At 40.4% G+C, this 18,915-nt stretch overlaps 1 protein-coding gene across 4 annotated transcripts in view; it reads right to left on the bottom strand.

Moving 5' to 3' along the window:
* Positions 1–3,032: 3,032 nt before the first annotated feature.
* FGF12 (fibroblast growth factor 12) overlaps positions 3,033–18,915 on the bottom strand; it is a 346,268-nt gene continuing 330,385 nt past the window's right edge. For all 4 annotated transcript variants that reach the window (XM_072142591.1, XM_072142590.1, XM_072142589.1 and 1 more), the window contains 2 exons: positions 15,160–15,358; positions 3,033–4,104 (listed from right to left, as the gene is read on the bottom strand). In XM_072142591.1, the coding sequence (XP_071998692.1) occupies positions 3,986–4,104; positions 15,160–15,358 (318 nt within the window). In that variant the 3' untranslated portion in view covers positions 3,033–3,985. The remainder of the gene's footprint in view (positions 4,105–15,159; positions 15,359–18,915) is intronic.

An 18,915-nucleotide genomic window follows, 5' to 3' on the forward strand; every position in this document is an offset into this window, starting at 1 on the left:
TTTACTAAGGGCCCGAATCGCGTTTTTCCGACGGGTTATCTAATAATTTCCGATTTGTGCAGATTTTTCCAGAATTTCCCTGGGATTGTGGCGCATGCAATTGGATTGTGGAGCATCGGGAAACCGGGGAGGGGGTGGGGTGAGGGGTGGCCATAAGAAAACCCAACGGATTCGGAAAAACCGCCGCATAAAAAAAAAGTGTTGCTTGACACGCACTTACCTGCACCCAGCCTAGGACGATGAACTTCAGTGCACTCCGACGAACTTCAGCGCAGCAGCGACACCTGGTGGACATCGGGGGAACTACCTTAGTGAATCGACGGAAGACCCGAATCCAACCCCGGAGAATGCGCCGCTGGATCGCGAATGGACCGGGTAAGTAAATCTGCCCCAGTGTGTTAGTAAGAAGTGAATAGAGTGCTGACTGAGCATGTGCACCTCCATTATTCAAGTGAGTGCTGGGAGTGGCGGAGGTTAGAAACCATCTACCAGACTCATCCCTATCCCATTTACTCACTAGAATAATCCTTTTCAGTTATTAATATTTTCAATATTACAAAATGATTGACTGAATAAGGCCAGGAAAAAACACATGGACTACTCTGTATTGATTTGCATTGACAGCAATAGTGGATGGGATTTCTAAAAATCTGAGTCATATGTTGTAGGAGAAACTGGCAATTTACAAAGTGGCTTTAGAGTCTGTAACATGGTAATTATTACTGTGGATCTCGCAAAAATCAAGAAATCCAATTCTGTCCATTGTGTTCCCAGCCTTACACAGGCGACGTCTATTATCTTTTCCATATAAACTTGCGCCCCTTCTTATACTTTGCTAGTATTAGGGAAAATTTGTAAATAATAAGTGAGCTGCCATCATCCGTAAAATACCTTTCCTCCTATTCGTATACTTAGCCAGTGGTAAATGAACAGAATAACTATAAGAAATGTCTCCCCCGCAACCTCTCTCCACTGTACTAATGGCTAGGTACTGTGGGTTGACATTTATTATATGTGACTTGGAAGACTGTATTGTTTTAAGTGATAGGTAAGGAGAGAACTGCCGTGAGAAAACCAGAACCCAGAAGTTGAAATATCATAGAAATGTATTAACAAAGCTCAATAAAGATATCTTTTTATTTAACAAGATAAAATATATTAGAAAATGCCCTGCCCTTCTCCCCATACAACAATCTCCATGCCCCCCATTCTATACTGAACCCTAAGTAGCAAAAAATAAACTGTACAGAGCAAGCAGGATGCATGCAACCCTCCAGCTATCATTTACAATACAGTTTTGCAGCAGCGCTGTACAGAAATCTGGAGGTATCTATTTTCATCTGTATCTAAATAAAAAACTAATCTGTAAATGGAAGCCCTTCAGAGCTATTATGTACTGACTATTGTGTTCTAGCCTCGGCATGCATATTCAATGTGTGATGGCAAGTAGATGCTATATCTCAATCAATGTCCAGCCCTTTCCGTCTGTCTGTGTATATATATATATCTGTAATATGTATATATACACACACATATTGTGTAGTTGTGCTCAGTGAAAGTGTGTAATGAACATTATATATATATATAGATGAATTTGCATATCAGACTGATGCATCACTACATGCATCTGCTGCACATTTACTAACAGTCCATGTTAAAGTGACCTAAACATTGGTGATGGGCTGAACCCTTTAAACATAAACACAATAATAGGCCAAGGCTACATGATTGTGCGCATCAAAGGCCCAAACAGGGCAAAGTGAAACCCTGTTTGTGTCTCATTTTGGCCAGGGTGACATAAGTAGCCACAAATTGAGCCAGGAGTAAGACCTGCTCTGTGGTATGCACCGTACACACCACACCATGACCATGCACAGTAGGTTTTTGAAGCAATCTCATGTCCCACCCATTTACGGTCATGTGCACATGGCGTATATGTATTTTCTAAAAGTGTTAAAGGGTTTCAGGTAATTTGAAAATAACAGTAAAATGAAGGACACATAGATCTAGACATGGAGAGGGTTCTTCGTTCAGGATCTCTCTCCAGAGTGCATTTAGCGCCTGTATTACAGTCACATCTTCCAACCTGATCGCAGGTCTACTGACCCAACCTAAATACAATATAGATAACTATGATGCTGTCGGTTTGGGTCATACTGCACTCTACAGACGCTGTGACCATGTATTACATGATTAGCTATTGATTTGTATGGGCCCCAAGCATAAAACAGTCACTTCCCTTCACCCATGTACAGAAATAGAGGGGCTGAGTAGATGTCCTCAGCGGAAGACACTTTGAAGGAGAAATGTGTTGACCTTAAAGCGGTCTTTACGTATTGTAGATTTCTACCCAAAAAATTATAATTTTTCTTAGTACTGACTATGTTAACAGCCAGTGCATACACTTAAAAAGTCTATACGAGAGATAATGAACACAGTATGATAATATTGTGATACAAAACTCACAACAACATGTATACCGAGACTGATCAATGGCTTCTGTTCAAATATTTAAAATTTACTGAAAACAATCTAGTAAAAAAGCTATTTTTAAACAACTTCTCTTAAACTACGATGCATTTAGTCTCCTGAAATGCTAGGGAATGTGACGCCTGTATGTGTAGCTGTGGTGTCACCAAACAGGATTATAAGTCCCTCTCTACAGAGAACTAGTACCAGGAACTGGAGATGGGGCAGAGAATAGTTCCCTAAAGAGAAATTTGCCAGGGCCATTTGGGATGACCCTATTCCTTCTATGTCCAGGCCTGCAATAAAACACATACTTACCTTTGTCCACAGCTTCTGCCTACACATTGATTCAATGAAGCTATCCCATAGTACACCACAGCTTCACTGTGTATGTGTGCCAAATACGGCCCATGAACAATGAAGCTGGGGGTATACTATATCGGCATCATTGTAGCAGCACGTAGGTTGCGGGCATGAGACTGATGCAACTCATTGGACTCATCTCCAGGCACAAATAAGTGTTTGTTATTTAATAGGGACCACAGGCTGTGAATTTACAGCAATTTGGGACAGTAAACCACAATACATGTAGTTGAATTACTGTCCCGACAGGTTGTTTTTTTTTTTTTTAAAAAAGAGCCTTTCACCAACTTGACCAATTACAACTCTATGCATAATTTAGCAGATCTTTTCTATTTCCTCCATTGTTCTTGAGCAATCTGTAATATTAGTTTTGGCACATCATATAGAGAGTGGGTTCTTTACTGTCAGGTAGGCGGTCCAGGGCTTCAGCAGACATCCACCCTCTTGACAGTAGAGTGCCAAATTAGCTATTGGGTGCCAAAATTAAGGGTGCCAATTGCTTGGAATGAATAGAGTCAAGAGAAAAGATTCAGACTAGTTAAGGATGCATAGCTGTAAGAATATGATCAGGTGGTTTATAATACCACTCAATGTATGAGCTCAAATATATCTCGGCCTTGCAGATCACTAGATACAGTAACACAGTAAAAAATAATTGAATTTCAATTTAAATTAAAGCTGTAAAAAAAGGGGTTAACTAAGCAGTGGCATCCTAAATGTGATATCTGTAGAAACAATGGCCAGAGCTTCATACACAGAGAGAAATAAATAGAGCATGTTATCAGAGTAAACCTCGCTTATGCTAAGTGGCTTTCATTATTTTTAAGGTTTATTTATCCAGAACTTTTGTTTTCTTTTAAAGGTAACATCTTTATTGTATATTTTTATGCAGAGATGGGAACTTATTTGATCACACAGCAAACTTCGCAGAAAATATGAATGGAGTCCAGATTCAAGGAGTTTTCTTCAGATTTTTTTTTTTTCTGGTTGGATCAAAACATTGCACAGGCAACTCAATTTCCTTTTTTTTTTGTTCAATCCAAAGAAGAAAACTTGACTTCAAAAAAAGTAGTCACGGAACCTTTTGTGTCAGTTTATATGTATTATTTCTGACTTTCCAGGGGTTCACTCTCAGGACAGGGCAGGATTTTGGCTATGTTGATTCTTGATTAACAACTTTTCCACCATTCATGGTTGGTGTCCCTGAACTTTTTCTTGAACGTCCTTGCTTCTCTCCAATTTCATGCAGTGATGGCTCTCTGTACATGCACACTGCAAAACAAATGAACACAATTAGTTCTCACAGAGCGGAGGGCCAGACTTTACTGCTCACATTAGCATTTCTTCCTCTTTCTATTACCTGACGGTGGAAGAGACTTAAATATATAGTGTAGCATCTTTAGAATCTTACTCTGTACATATACATACGTGAAAAATGTATCATCAGACAAAGCATGTACAGATACAGATAATTATCAATATTCAAAACAGTGGTACAGTCATAAAATGGTGCAAACCTATTCACTTTACAGTTTATGTTAACAGTTGCTATAATTCACTACAAGTGATATGCTGATCTTTCTGTAGTTATATCACATTACTTATAGTTTTCTGGGATAAAATATTGATAAGACTTCCACACAAATAAGTCATTAACCCCTTTTTATGGCGGTCATTAACGGTACTTCTTCTGACGCAGCGGCTTTCGACTGCAGCGCGTCAGAAGAACATTTAATACAGGTGTATTGCATTGTAAAAGGCTTGAACAAGCGATCGGATGAACGCTTGTTCAAGCCAAGAAGTAGAAAAGTGAAAAAAAAAAAGATTAAGTAATTTTATAATATGTTTAAATAAATAAAAATAAAAGTCCCATAATATCCCCAGTTACACAAAATGCAAATAAAGTATATAAAACACAAAAAAGTACATATCTGGTATCACCGCGTCTGTATTAATCTGTACAATAAATCTAAAGCAATATTGAACCCGCTCAGTGAACGACGTAAAAAAAAAAATCACTAAACACCATCACTAAAAATGTTCTAAAAAGTGATCAAAAAAGTTACATTCCCTAATATAATACGACTGAAAAGAACATAACTTTTTGCAAAAAATAAGCCCTCAACTAGATCTGACAACAGAAAAATACAGAAGTTATGGCCCTGAAAATTTGTCAATAGTAAAAACAATGCGATTTTCTCCTATATTTGTTTTGCTCAGTAAAATTGAGCAAATATAAGAAAAACTATATAAATGAGGAATCACGTAATCGTAGTGAACCAGAGAATAAAGATATAATATTATTTTTACGTTATGTTGAGCGGGAGGAAAAAAAATGCTAAAAACCCTAAATAAAAATTGATGATTTTGTTTCTGTTTCAGTTAATAAAATCTCATGAATAAGCAATAGACCCCAAAAATGAATTATCTATACATTGGGGGGGATTTACTAATTGTGGCACAAGCACGACTGTTGGCATCGGAGATCAGTCTCTGGAAAGCACAGCCCGATGTATTTAAGTGGGGCAAGCTGTTAGTAATTAATGGGTAGACGGAACTGATCAGTTGGGCTTTTTGGGTAGTTTTACTTCCTGGCTGGAAAGCAGAACATTTCAAACTTGGAAAATGAAGAATTTATACAAACTTTTTCCAAATTTTCACTTTTTTTTAGAACAAAATGCAAAACTTATCACTAAAATTTTACAACTAACATGAAGTACAATGTATCACGAGAAAACATTCTCAAAATCACCAGGATATGTTAAAGCGTTCCGAAGTTATAACCAATTATCGTGAGAAAGGGCAGATTTGAAAAATCGAGTCTGGTCATTGAGCTGAAAACTACTGTCGGTGATAAGGGGTTAATTTAAGTGATGCAAGTCCCCACTATCAGCTGTTCCAAGCAGTTGACAAAAAGAGAAGGTAACAGGAAGCAAACAGCTTCATTTTCTGTGTACTGTAGTGCCGGACAATATCACATAATGCCTAGAATACCAGGCAGTATTTAGACATGTTGAAGCACTAACAGAAGCAGCACTTCTAATGCTGTACACTATAAGAATGTATCCTGCAGACATACACAATCCAAACTTTGCTGCGCTTTTCCAAAATTGGTATTGCACCTAACCCTGGTTTGTGACCATATAATGGCAATACCATGTTCTACCTGGTCAGGTGTGGTGCTGTTTTTAGAAGAAATCAGCTCTCTTTTTAAAACCCTTTTAAAGGATTGTTTGGACCAGGAAACCCATTTTACATGTTTCAGATGAGGATCATTGTGTAGGGGAATCCTCACCATCAGTTTCTGTTATTGTAGACCTCTGTGCAGGTGTGTATGGACCCCAACATTACCTAAGACAAGGGATGTCTAAGGAAACACCCCCAGAAAAAAGCAGCAGAAAGTGCACTCCAATCGATATACAGGGAACTTCAGGTTTCCGACAAAATGAATTTTACAGTTATTGGGGGAGTTGGCAGAGTTTATCATCTTCTGTAATGGCCTCTTGTCACAGTAATGGTTTTCCTATATGGATTATATCCTCATGTTTACACATTTAGAGTGGAAGCAGCGGTTTTTCATGTGAAGGACCTATTGACTAAGATTGCACAGTTAATGACCTTGGCAGCTCAGTGAGAGGAGACAGGTATTCAATCTAACACCAAGACTGGTCTGGCAGGACATTAGCCATTCAAAACATTATACAGTGAAAAATCCCCAGAAAAAACTCAAATACCGGGTCTGGGCAACATCTAGACTATACAGAATTTGTTTTGTCACAAGTGGAGAATGCATTGGCATGGAAGTATGATTATTGTTTTTCTTTAAATATAATTTGGTAGAAAACCATTAAAAATGTTTTACCCATTTATGATCAAACACAGAATTTAATCATGTAGTGTAAAAGAGCACTTATGTATCTTAAGTATCTTCTGGAATAACCCACTGTAATCTGAGGGAATAACAACTAGAACAATGGGGAATGGGAGGTGAAGGGAAGACCTTCCATTTACCTTCAGAATTTAGTGTCTGTGAGGCTCCTTTAGAACATAAGAATGTAACAGAAACCAATAGATGTGAACTGGGCCCAACTAATTCATCATTCTTTTCAATCCTGTTCTGAATGACATGGTGCTGAAGGAGGCACTAGTAGGTTTATCCTAATTCATGACCCGATTAACTAACTGACAACCTTCTTCTAGCTAAAAAATTTCCCTCACATTCCAATAAATCAATTTTATCTTATATTTACCTGCTCAGCCGCCCCTCCCATCTACCCCTCCCTTTGCCTTATACCTCCTTTCTATTCAGCAGTTCATGTCATGTGACCAAGGTGATGTCATCAAAGGTCTTGTACCCTTTACATTTGCAAAATGTACCCCATGGATGTTTCTGATTACAAGAAATCACAGCAGCCTCCATGACTTCTACTCCCCTCCATCCTCCATGGAGGCTCCATGATTTCATGTGATCACATACATACAGTACAGTATGGGTACAGTTTGCTAATGTAAGGAGGCTAAAAGACCTTCGAAGATGTCACTCTGGTCACATGACAGGAATGTAAAAAGGCATAGCCGTCAGTCAAAATAAGGGGGCATGGTTTACTGGCAGCCCAGGAGAGAGAAGAGTCAAAGCCAGCAAGCATGAGTTAGAAAAGCTAATTTGCATATTAGAAAAACAACTGTAATTAAGGTACAGTGCCCCACTGGCAGTGAGTATCATAGCAAATGGTTGCAAAGATTTGTGTGCACCGAAAAACTAAATCCTGTCCTAACACCATAATGTTATTATGACATCTGACAAGAGGTGAAGCTTTAAACAGTATTTGAACAGAAATGCTACTTTTTGAACAGGGCAAATATATCTTTTATTGTATATGTGAAGCTTTTATAGAAGCGGAGCTGCGATTGCAGCGTGTACATTATAATGATACTATAGTTTGAAAAAAATCCACTATGGTTGATCCTCAATTTGATAAAAGTAATGCTTTCCAGTGTGTACCACAGAGACCTTTCCTAACATTATTTATATGCAACCAAAGAAGCATTTTTTCATGTCTTCTAACCCAGATTGAGGAAAACAAACCTGTCACAGTATATGCTCGCTGAATGGATTTGCGGGATATTAAAAGATAAGCAAAACCATATTCTGAGAGTCAGTCATCATTCCTACAACTCATCCTCACCAATCTCTAATGCCTGACAAAAAAGAAAAAAAAACATTCTGTCTGAAGGACAAATGTAATTTCTAAGGTCTTAAATTAACATTAAAAGTTTGTGTTCAATATATAAATCGTTGTCAGAGTTACTTTTTTTTCTTTTGCATTTTCTGCAAATGTTATGTAGATTTTAATTTATTATTGCTGCTGATAACCACTATAAACATCGGACACACTTCTAGGATTCTGTATTGTTCAACTTCTTTCACGGACATTGACATGATTGTGCTCTAGAAATTGTAAATTGGACTAATCATTTTGTCAACCATAAAATATATACTTTAAATAATTTTATAATTGCTGCTTAAAGGGGTTGGTGGCATTGTGAATAAAGTATCCGCCTTGTGTAAACCAGGTGGGAAGATCATCCTTTGCACCCTCCAGAAGCATGAGGAACCGTGAAGGTTTAGACCACTCTATTTTTAATACTTTCTAGTTTTATATCTGCACTCCTGTGTCAATGAGTGTTATCTATTTCTCCTCTTTTTTTGCAACTAGGAAATAAAAACTACACTACTAGAGTTTTCTACCACAAAATTGGCAGTCCATGCTAGAACCTATCACTCATAACTGGTGGCAATGTTGCAGTTTAGGGTAAATCGTGTGCATGTTTTTAATGGTTCATGCACACGATTGTGTAATGGGGCAAAAACAAAAAAAAAAACTTGCCAAAAGTTTAGCTTTTTCATCACATTATTTCACAAAAAATGGTCTAAAAAAGTGTTTTTCCTTTGAAAAAAAAAATGTTATAAAAAAGGGATCAAAAAAGTTTTGTTCCCCAAAATCATAACACTGAAAAGGACAACTCTTCACTGAAAAAACAAGCCCTCAACTACCTCTGTAAACAGAACAATACTAAAAGTTAGGCCTCTAAAGATAGTGATGCTAAAACAAATGAGATTTTATACATTTTGTATTATTCTGTGAAAATGGGCAAATATTAAAAAAATCTATATACATATAAATAAGGTGTCACTGTAAAAGTAGGGACATCGAATAGAGATAACCTTTTATTTTCATAGTATGTGGAGGTGCCCCCTTTCCCCCAACAAATTGTTAAAAATCCAAAACAAGAATTGAAGATTTTCTTTTCCTCCACCAGGAAAGACTTCAGAAATTTGATCAATAACCTGAAGATCCCCTAAAATGTAGTACCTGTAAAATGCAATGCTGAAAAAAAAAAACTAAGCCATCATGTCCAAGTTGCCTCCTCCCCCCAAAAAAATTATAGCCTGTACAATAAGTTGATGTTGATGATCTGCTCTGCGCTGGCTAATCCTTCCTTTGTGCCCATGTAGCTTTACCACCACATATGGGGTATTGCCATTCTCAGGACAAATTGGGCACATGACTTTGCAATGCATTTTGGTATTTCATCCATTATGGATGTATACGTTTTCTGGAAAATACTTTATTTCATCCAAAAATGACAATTTCAAAATCTCCTCTTCATTTTGTTTTAACCCCTGTGAAACAATAAAAGGGTTAACCAAACTTCTAAAAGTTGTTTTGCATACGTTTAGGAGTGTAGTTGCTAGAATGGGAAAAGTTAGGTGTTTGACTATTTATTTAGGTCTCTAAAATTCAACTGAAAGCTAACGAGGTCCCTCACAGCGTAGGTTTGGCGATTTTCATGAAAATGTGAAAAATCTCACGTAAAGTTATAAGCCTCATAACATCCTACAGAAATAAGAGGATGCATAAGAAACCATGCAGACATAATGCAGACATTTGGTAAATGTAAGTTATCAGGTTATGTTTGGAATGTAGGGAATTTTTTTCAGAGTTTTTGGCAAGTTTCCGTTGTTTCATAAATATATGCAAGACATCACCCGAATTTAACCCAAGTACAATGTGTCACCAAAATAAAAAAAATTTTAGACACCCATATCTTGGGTTCTCTGGCAGATAGTTGTAAAGATGACACTCATCTTTTAAAAATCAACTGGTCCTGTCTTCTAAGATATTGGATCTTTATGTGCAGTTTCCAATCCCTTCTACCTCTTTATCTGTCTTGTGTTCACAGAAACACAAGCCCATGTGGCCCAGGTGAGACTCATCCATCAGATTTTCATACATTCAACTTTATAATTTGACCTGGTATCCAAAGATGGCTATAGGGAGTTGATGTGGGCGTGGCCTGCTCTGTTTCAATCCATCATCCCCATGCTTTTTCTGCATGCAGCAGTAATATGATGTGACCAGGGTGACATCATCGAAAGTCCTTTAGCCTCCTAACATCAGCCAATTGTACAGTTCACCAATGTTAAGAAGCTAAAGGACCTGTGAAGAGGTCAACCTGGTCATGTCATGGCACTATAAGACCCAAAATGGATGGGAGTCTTAAGTGACCCTCCCTTTCAGCCTCTAATTTAAACCTCTAAAAAATTGTGCCTTGGGGTGTTTTGACTTGGAGCTGTTAGGTTTCTTTTAAAGGTCTGCAAGATAATCTAATGGTAGGCTGGTGTCAGCTGGTATGTTAGAAGGAGTTGGTGACCACCTAGATAGTCATGTTTGTAATTAAAAGACTTGCCTTGAGAAATACTGTCTTAGCCATATAAAAAAAATTGAAAAAACGCCAGCTCACCCCCGAGGTACACTTTGCTGTATTATGGATTTTAAAGCTTGGAAATAAAGAATCATTGATTTTATCTGCATCTCCTGTGAAAGTGCTGGATTTGTTCTTGGATGCTATTCTTGTCTTAGCCATATAAGAACAGAGTTTATGTTCTCTTTGCCACCCATTGGTGTGTAATAAGGGGTGAGAATATGAGTGAGATGCATAATAGAGAAAAACATGTACTCCTCCATCTATCTAGCTCCCTTCTTCACCCAATGAAATTTCACATGTATGTGATTACAAAGTGCACAGAAAAGTATCAATGCGGGTTATTTCATATATATAATATGCTAAATGTGTTTTAATTTGTCAATGAAGGTCAGGAGGAGCCACTGCCCATGCTGCCACTAGGGACGCCCCAACGCAGGCAAAGTAATGATGTCAAGCTGCCGTTGGAGAAACCAGAAAGTTGAGTACTTTTTTTGGTTCTTAAATGCTAAATAGGAGAACAAAAAATGAGAAGGCATAAGAAGAAGGAGCATAAGGAGAGGGGGCAATATGTGGGGACATAATGGAGGGGGCACTATAAATGGGGGCATAATAGAGGTGGCATTATAAAAGAGGGCATAATTTAGGGGTCATTGCAAAAGGGAGCACTATATATGGAGGGCATAAGGAAAGGGGGCCCTTTATATGGGGTCATAATGGAAGAGGCATTGAAAGGGGGGGACATAAGGAGAGGGGACACTATATATGGGGTCATAAAGGAGAGGGCATTATATAAGGGTTGTAAGGAGAGGGGCAACTATATATGGGGCATTTTAAAGGGGCCATTACAAAAGGGAGTGTAATGAGAGGGGGTATTATGAAGGGGACATATTCAGAGGGAGCATTAGGTATTGGGTAGAGCCAAATATATAAGACCGGCCCTCTAAATTCCATTCTACTTTCACATGTGGCCCCATGGTAAAATTAATTAAACACCCCTGCTTAAGATGCTGGAAGGGGGAGCTGAACTCTGCACAAAGGCTTATTACCCTCTTTGCCCACCTGAAATCTGTATGAACAGTGCTCAATGAGCATGCAGTAGTCATACTGCTCCTCCTTACAGGCCAGTGATAACCAGGTACCAGATAATGACTGGGGTTTCTGGGAGCTAGTCGATCTTGATCTGTTCCAGAGTTTGTTATAGGAAGCAATTTTTCTCCTGCAATTGGTGCTGATATGTCGGCCCCAGCTAATAGGAAATAAAAAAAAGAACCCAAAAAAAAATGCTCCGAGGCGTTTTAGAATCTTATAAGACTCACAATGTGCAAAAAAAAAATAAATAAAGGATTAAAAAAAAAAAAAAGAAAAAAAAAGAAAAGCCCCCAGCTTTTAGCTCCACTCTAGACAAAAAAAAACTGTATCCACTATACACAATTTACAGTGTAAGAAGAGGGGAAACAATTTAAAAAGTAAGTGGGACTTTTTTCCTATTAAAAATAAGAAAAAGTAGAAAAAAATATTACACATTTTATATGCAGTTATAAAAGGATGAAAAGAAATGCACTGTTATTGCTTCTAAATGGCTTGTACTAAAATGCTAAAAAACGTCTCTGGTCATATACAAGGGCAAATGCTGAACCTGCTGTTGAAATGGTTAAAACATGGCAAACAAGGACATTATTATTAATAGCCAACACATTAACGGATTACCCTCCCAATGTTATAGCCACATGTACAGACCGGCTTCCACATCCATACATCACTGGAGAGTTAATAAGGACTCACTGCACTGGAAAGATAGGGCAGACATGAGAAAGTGTTATGCTTTATACGAGGGAATTGACTGTACACCAAATGAATAATTATACTGTAACAAAGGAGTCAGGGTTTCCCAGCCATCTTCCCTCTCCCATAAAAACAGCCAGGGAGGTGGGGGCACCAAGGAGCGGTCGTATCGGGAAATTCAATGAATGCTGTTTGATACCGGGAAGCACTAAAAGGAAATTGCAGTGAATGCTGAGCTGATTTGCTGACTGAAGTCTCTCACATTTAACTAAAGTGCCTGAGGGTACGTGAGGAGGAAAACGCTGGCACTGAACTAGTGGAACATATCTCGTATGTGCAGCTTTTGCTTCAATCTTCCATGTTCCATCTTAATCACCGGATCCTGTATACTCCTTATACAGGATCCTTATTTTTACAGGAATCCAATAAACTGCCTTATTATACATGTTATACTCACATACAGCCTGCACCTCTGGATGTGCACTGAAGGAAATTGCCTAACATGGCGTTTATTAGGACTTTAAATTGTATTTATATGGCCCAGAGTTTATGGAGTCCAGACAGTGGTGCTCACAGACCATTCGCCTACAACAAGATGATAGCATCCTAGCTATATCTGCTCAGAAACCACTCCCAAATTAAACATATGATGGCTATTGGGTGGTTTTGCGGGACCTGATCTGACTACACACAATTGTAGTGGTTCTACATTCTCTGTAAAAATACTACAATGCTTGAAGTAATTTAACGCAAGTCTAAAAAATCCCAGATGGTCCCAGTGTTTCACTAACTGAAAGTTTGCCTTTGTGTGTTATGAACTGAAGGCATTTATGGGTTAAGTTATGATTTTTTTTAGGGTTTGGATTCTTTGAGGCACACCGCAGAGGTAGGCTCATTATTACAGTGGGCCTCCATGCTTCCACCAAAAAAATCTCACACATTTTGCACGATTCACTGGTGTAACCAGTCATGTATTTTTCATTTAGGAACGTGCCCGTAACTTTCTGAAAATTTGGTTATGGTTCCAAATGTCCACAGTATAAATTCAATACAATGGGGAAAGTTTACATAGATTTATCAGAATAATGATGAAGGTCAGGCACATGCTGAATGATATACAGATGGATTGGGGTATCAACTTCTCACTCCCCGAAACGTGTTGTGTACCAAATAAATTGATAATGCAATCCATCTGTTATATATCATTCAATGCGCTGCTGTTTCAATTACAACTACAATGAATTGTGCAATGTTAACCTAGGAGCACTCTTTTGCCCTCGTGTTTTATCACGATGCTTGATCCTGGATTATAAAACAGGCACATTTTAGAATACCAACTATTTTTTGTCCGGTTATATTTTTTGGGGCATGATGTGGTACTTGAATCCAGCACTTCCTGTGAAACATGTACCCTTCTGATAACCACTGTGCATATGTTTAATGTGTCTACAAACAATACAAATTGTGCAATTCCATTTGTCAAAATTCAACAACAATTTTGGTGCATTTTTAATAATACATTTTCCTCTTCTAAAGAAGGTATCTCAAAATCTTTTCTTTTCCACTGCTAACCACCTATTCCCATCTATTTTGGGATATGTTGAGCCTTAAACCATAGAGGTCATGTTGTTTTTTTGGGGGGCAGTAAAATCCCAATTTACACAATTTTGCAAAAAGCCCACTAAAAGAGTATTCTTAAATGGGATAGATTTTAAAACAATGATTTTGCTATTCAAATGGATTTGGTATAAGTTTCTCATTTGACTATTCAGCTCATATATTTACCTCCACAACAAACAAGTGCAAATATACCCTGCTTATAACATTAATTTAATAAAGGCTCTTTAAAATGTAAGAAGTTAAGACCCAGTCAACATTTATTACTGTGTGATACAATGTAAATCCAATATACCACAAAACAAACAGTACTGGTACAGGCTGGAGGAATGGGGGGATTGTGCTATAGAGGTTGGTCCTGTGTCTGGAAGTTTCTGTGTCTGAATATGGCTGTCCAGGGAAATACAATAACTTGACAGCACCGGGAGGAACAGAATTCAGAGACCAATCTGTCTTGAATAGCAGAATGCATTTAATGGAATGATGGCCAGATACTGCTAAAGGATGTGATGAAGTACATGACATTCTCCGGGATACAAAGCTTCAAAACTTTGCAATCTCTTTTCAGCAAGATCTCCTAGCTGTAAATCTCTCAATAAATCTCATTGCCGTGCCATGGCTTGTAATGAGCATATTACCTTCCTGTAGACATACAAAAAAAAAGCACAATATACCAAAAAGCCATATGCCAAGTAATACATTCTATATAAATTTATATTGACAATAGGAAAGTGTTCTATAGTAAGAACAAGCTAAATAAAGGCAAGTCTTTATAATAGAATCCAGATATCACCTTGGCTTGAAGATGGTTCTAAAGTGTCACACAAATATTTGTTCAGCACTCACTTTGTGGCTACAGAGGGTAAAATGCTATATGTCTAAAGGGATGGAAGACATACATCTTATAACAAGGTGTACTGTGGCATCTGCCACCAAGACAGTCAGGTGGAATAGGAGATGAGGTCTCTATGTGTCAGACTTGTATTTCCAGTATACCCACAAGCGTTGGAACCTTATCTCCCCACTTGACCTTTTTCTTAGAAGTGCCATGAGGTTTTTTTTTTTTTTAAACATAAAAGGACTACATCCATTACACGAAACATCAGAATCGAAACCAGTATGTTATGGGGGAATAATGGAAATAAAATAGTCTGTTACCTTCTATAGGTTTTGGTACAAAATGTGATGATGGTTTGGTCTTTTTCACTCTGTTCCCTTTCATGATTTGTCCTTCTTTACTGAGTCCTAAGAACCACTGACGGCCAGATTCCTGCTGTCGATAAAGTGTTGAGGAATAGATGACGTAGTAATTCTCAAACACAGACTCCTTAAATTTGCATTCTGGGGTAAAAACATCCTAAAGGTAAAAGAAAAAGATTTATGATAGTTTTCTATTTTTGTGAGCATTAATGTATACATATACTTACATATTTTATACATATTTTCCATTGTATATATACAGGGTGTAACAAACAGGTTGTGACAATGGAATATCTTGCAAAATACCCATTAGATCAAAAAACTAAAAAATATATGTGTAAATACCAAACTCAACCCCTTCACACCACCCCCTGGGGGTGGGCAGTAGGCCACTTTCTAAAAGCTATCCAATGTTACCAAATTCAAGCATTTAAAGGGGTTTTCCCATGAAAACAAGTTCGGCCCTATCCACAGGATTTTGATTCCCACTTATCCCATTAGGCTCATGCCAGAGTCCCCATTGATCTTTAAGTCCTAGTCCCTATTGCATAGAAAACCCATAAATAATTATGAAGAGTAAACATTGGAGGATTGAGTACTTTTTGTTTAATATACCGTATATACTCGAGTATAAGCCGACCCGAGTATAAGCCGAGACCCATAATTTTACCACCAAAAACTGGGAAAACCTATTGACTCGAGTAAAAGCCGAGGGTGTAGTATACAGCCAGCCAGCCCCCATGTAGTATACAGCCAACCAGCCCCCATGTAGTATACAGCCAACCAGCCCCCATGTAGTATACAGCCAACCAGCCCCCATGTAGTATACAGCCAACCAGCCCCCATGTAGTATATAGCCAGCCAGCCCCACGTAGCATACAGCAGCCCCATGTAGCATACAGCTTGCCCCCAGTAGAAAACAGCCTGCCTCCAGTAGTATACAGCTTGTCCCCCATCAGTATACAGCCTGCCCCCATCAGTATACAGCCTGCCCCCATCAGTATACAGCTTGCCCCCATCAGTATACAGCTTGCCCCCATCAGTATACAGCCTGCCCCCAGTAGTATACAGCCTGCCCCCATCAGTATACAGCCTGCTCCCATCAGTATACAGCCTGCCCCCATCAGTATACAGCCTGCCCCCATCAGTATACAGTCTGCCCTCAGTAGTATACAGCTTGTCCCCAGTAGTATACAGCAGGGGTCAGGAACCTTTTTGGCTGAGAGAGCCATGAACGCCACATGTTTTAAAATGTAATTCCTTGAGAGCCGTGCAATATGCACATGCCCCCCAGTAGATATTAGCACATGCCTCCGGGGAAATGGGTTGCCACAGCACAGGACCCCCAAGCAATAGGTAGCCACAGCACCGGACCCCCAATAGATAGGTAGCCACAGCACTGGACCCTCAAGAGATAGGTAGCCACAGGACATGCCCCCAGTAGATAGGTAGCCACAGCACCGGACCCCCAAGAGATAGGTAGCCACAGCACCGGACCCACAAGAGATAGGTAGCCACAGCACAGGACCCCCAAGAGATATTAGCACATGCCCCTGGGGAGATGGGTTGCCACAGCACAGGACCCCCAATAGATAGGTAGCCACAGCACTGGACCCTCAAGAGATAGGTAGCCACTGCACATGCCCCCAATAGATAGGCAGCCACAGCACCGGACCCCCAAGAGATAGGTAGCCACAGCACCGGACCAACAAGAAATAGGTAGTCTTGGCACATGACCCTCAAGAGATAGGTAACTACAGCACAGGACCCCCAAGAGATAGGTAGCTACAGCACAGGACCCCCAAGAGATAGGTAGCTACAGCACAGGACCCCCAAGAGATAGGTAGCTACAGCACAGGACCCCCAAGAGATAGGTAGCTACAGCACAGGACCCCCAAGAGATAGGTAGCTACAGCACAGGACCCCCAAGAGATAGGTAGCCACAGCACAGGACCCCCAAGAGATAGGTAGCCACAGCACAGGACCCCCAAGAGATAGGTAGCCACTGCACAGGACCCCAAGAGATAAGTAGCTACAGCACAGGACCCCCAAGAGATAGGTAGCCACAGCACAGGACCCCCAAGAGATAGGTAGCGACAGCACAGGACCCCCAAGAGATAAGTAGCTACGGCACAGGACTCCCAAGAGATAAGTAGCTACAGCACAGGACCCCCAAGAGATAGGTAGCCACAGCACATGCCCCCAGTAGATAGGTAGCCACAGCACTTGCCCCCAGTAGATAGGTAGCAACAGCACATGCCCCAGTAGATAGTTAGCCACAGCACATGCCCCAGTAGATAGGTAACCACAGCACCGGACCCCCAAGAGATAGGTAGTATTAGCACATGACCCCCAAGAGATAGGTAGCTACAGCACAGGACCCCCAAGAGATAGGTAGCTACAGCACAGGACCCCCAAGAGATAGGTAGCCACAGCACAGGACCCCCAAGAGATAGGTAGCCACAGCACAGGACCCCCAAGAGATAGGTAGCTACAGCACAGGACCCCCAAGAGATAGGTAGCCACAGCACATGCCCCCAGTAGATAGGTAGCCACAGCACATGCCCCCAGTAGATAGGTAGCCACAGCACATGCCCCAGTAGATAGGTAGCCACAGCACATGCCCCAGTAGATAGTTAGCCACAGCACATGCCCCAGTAGATAGGTAACCACAGCACCGGACCCCCAAGAGATAGGTAGTCTTAGCACAGGACCCTCAAGAGATAGGTAACTACAGCACAGGACCCCCAAGAGATAGGTAGCTACAGCACAGGACCCCCAAGAGATAGGTAGCCACAGCACAAGACCCCCAAAAGATAGGTAGCCACAGCACAGGACCCCCAGTAGATAGGTAGCCACAGCACAGGACCCCCAAGAGATAGACAGACAGACACAGAGTATATCTTAGACAGACACAGCGCTGATCACTATTTATTGAAGATCTGTCTGTGAGCCACAGGCAGCCATCAAAAGAGCCACATCTGGCTCCCGAGCCATAGGTTCCCTACACCTGGTATACAGCCTGCCCCCTGTACTATACAGAACTGCCCCCTGTACTATACAGAACTGCCCCCATCAGTATACAGCTTGTCCCCAGTAGTATACAGCCTGCCCCCATCAGTATACAGTCTGCCCGCAGTAGTATACAGCAACCCCTAGTAGTATACAGATAAAGAAATAAGCTTAATACTCACCCTCCGTTGTCCCCGATGTTCGTCGCGGCTCCCGATCCCCATCGCGGCTCCCGGCGGCTTCTTCACTCTTCTATCTTCTCTGGCCGGGAGATCGCGCCGGCCATCGCACACTATAATGCAGCGCTGTCGCGGCCGATGATGTCATCCGCAGCGACAGCGTCGCATCACAGTGTGCGACGACCGGAAGATCGCGACTCTGCCGGCTAGAGAAGATAGAAGACAGAAGAGAAGACATGGGGAGCCGCGACAGGGATCAGGAGCCGCGACGAACATCGGGGACACCAGAGGGTGAGTATTATTATTTTTTTTTTATCATTGACTCGTGTATAAGCCGAGGTTTTTCAGCACTTTTTTTGTGCAATATGCACATGCCCCCCAGTAGATATTAGCACATGCCTCCGGGGAAATGGGTTGCCACAGCACAGGACCCCCAAGCAATAGGTAGCCACAGCACCGGACCCCCAATAGATAGGTAGCCACAGCACTGGACCCTCAAGAGATAGGTAGCCACAGGACATGC

This window comes from Engystomops pustulosus, chromosome 3 (genome assembly GCF_040894005.1).
Source record: "Engystomops pustulosus chromosome 3, aEngPut4.maternal, whole genome shotgun sequence".
In the NCBI taxonomy this organism is placed as follows: Eukaryota; Metazoa; Chordata; class Amphibia; order Anura; family Leptodactylidae; genus Engystomops; species Engystomops pustulosus.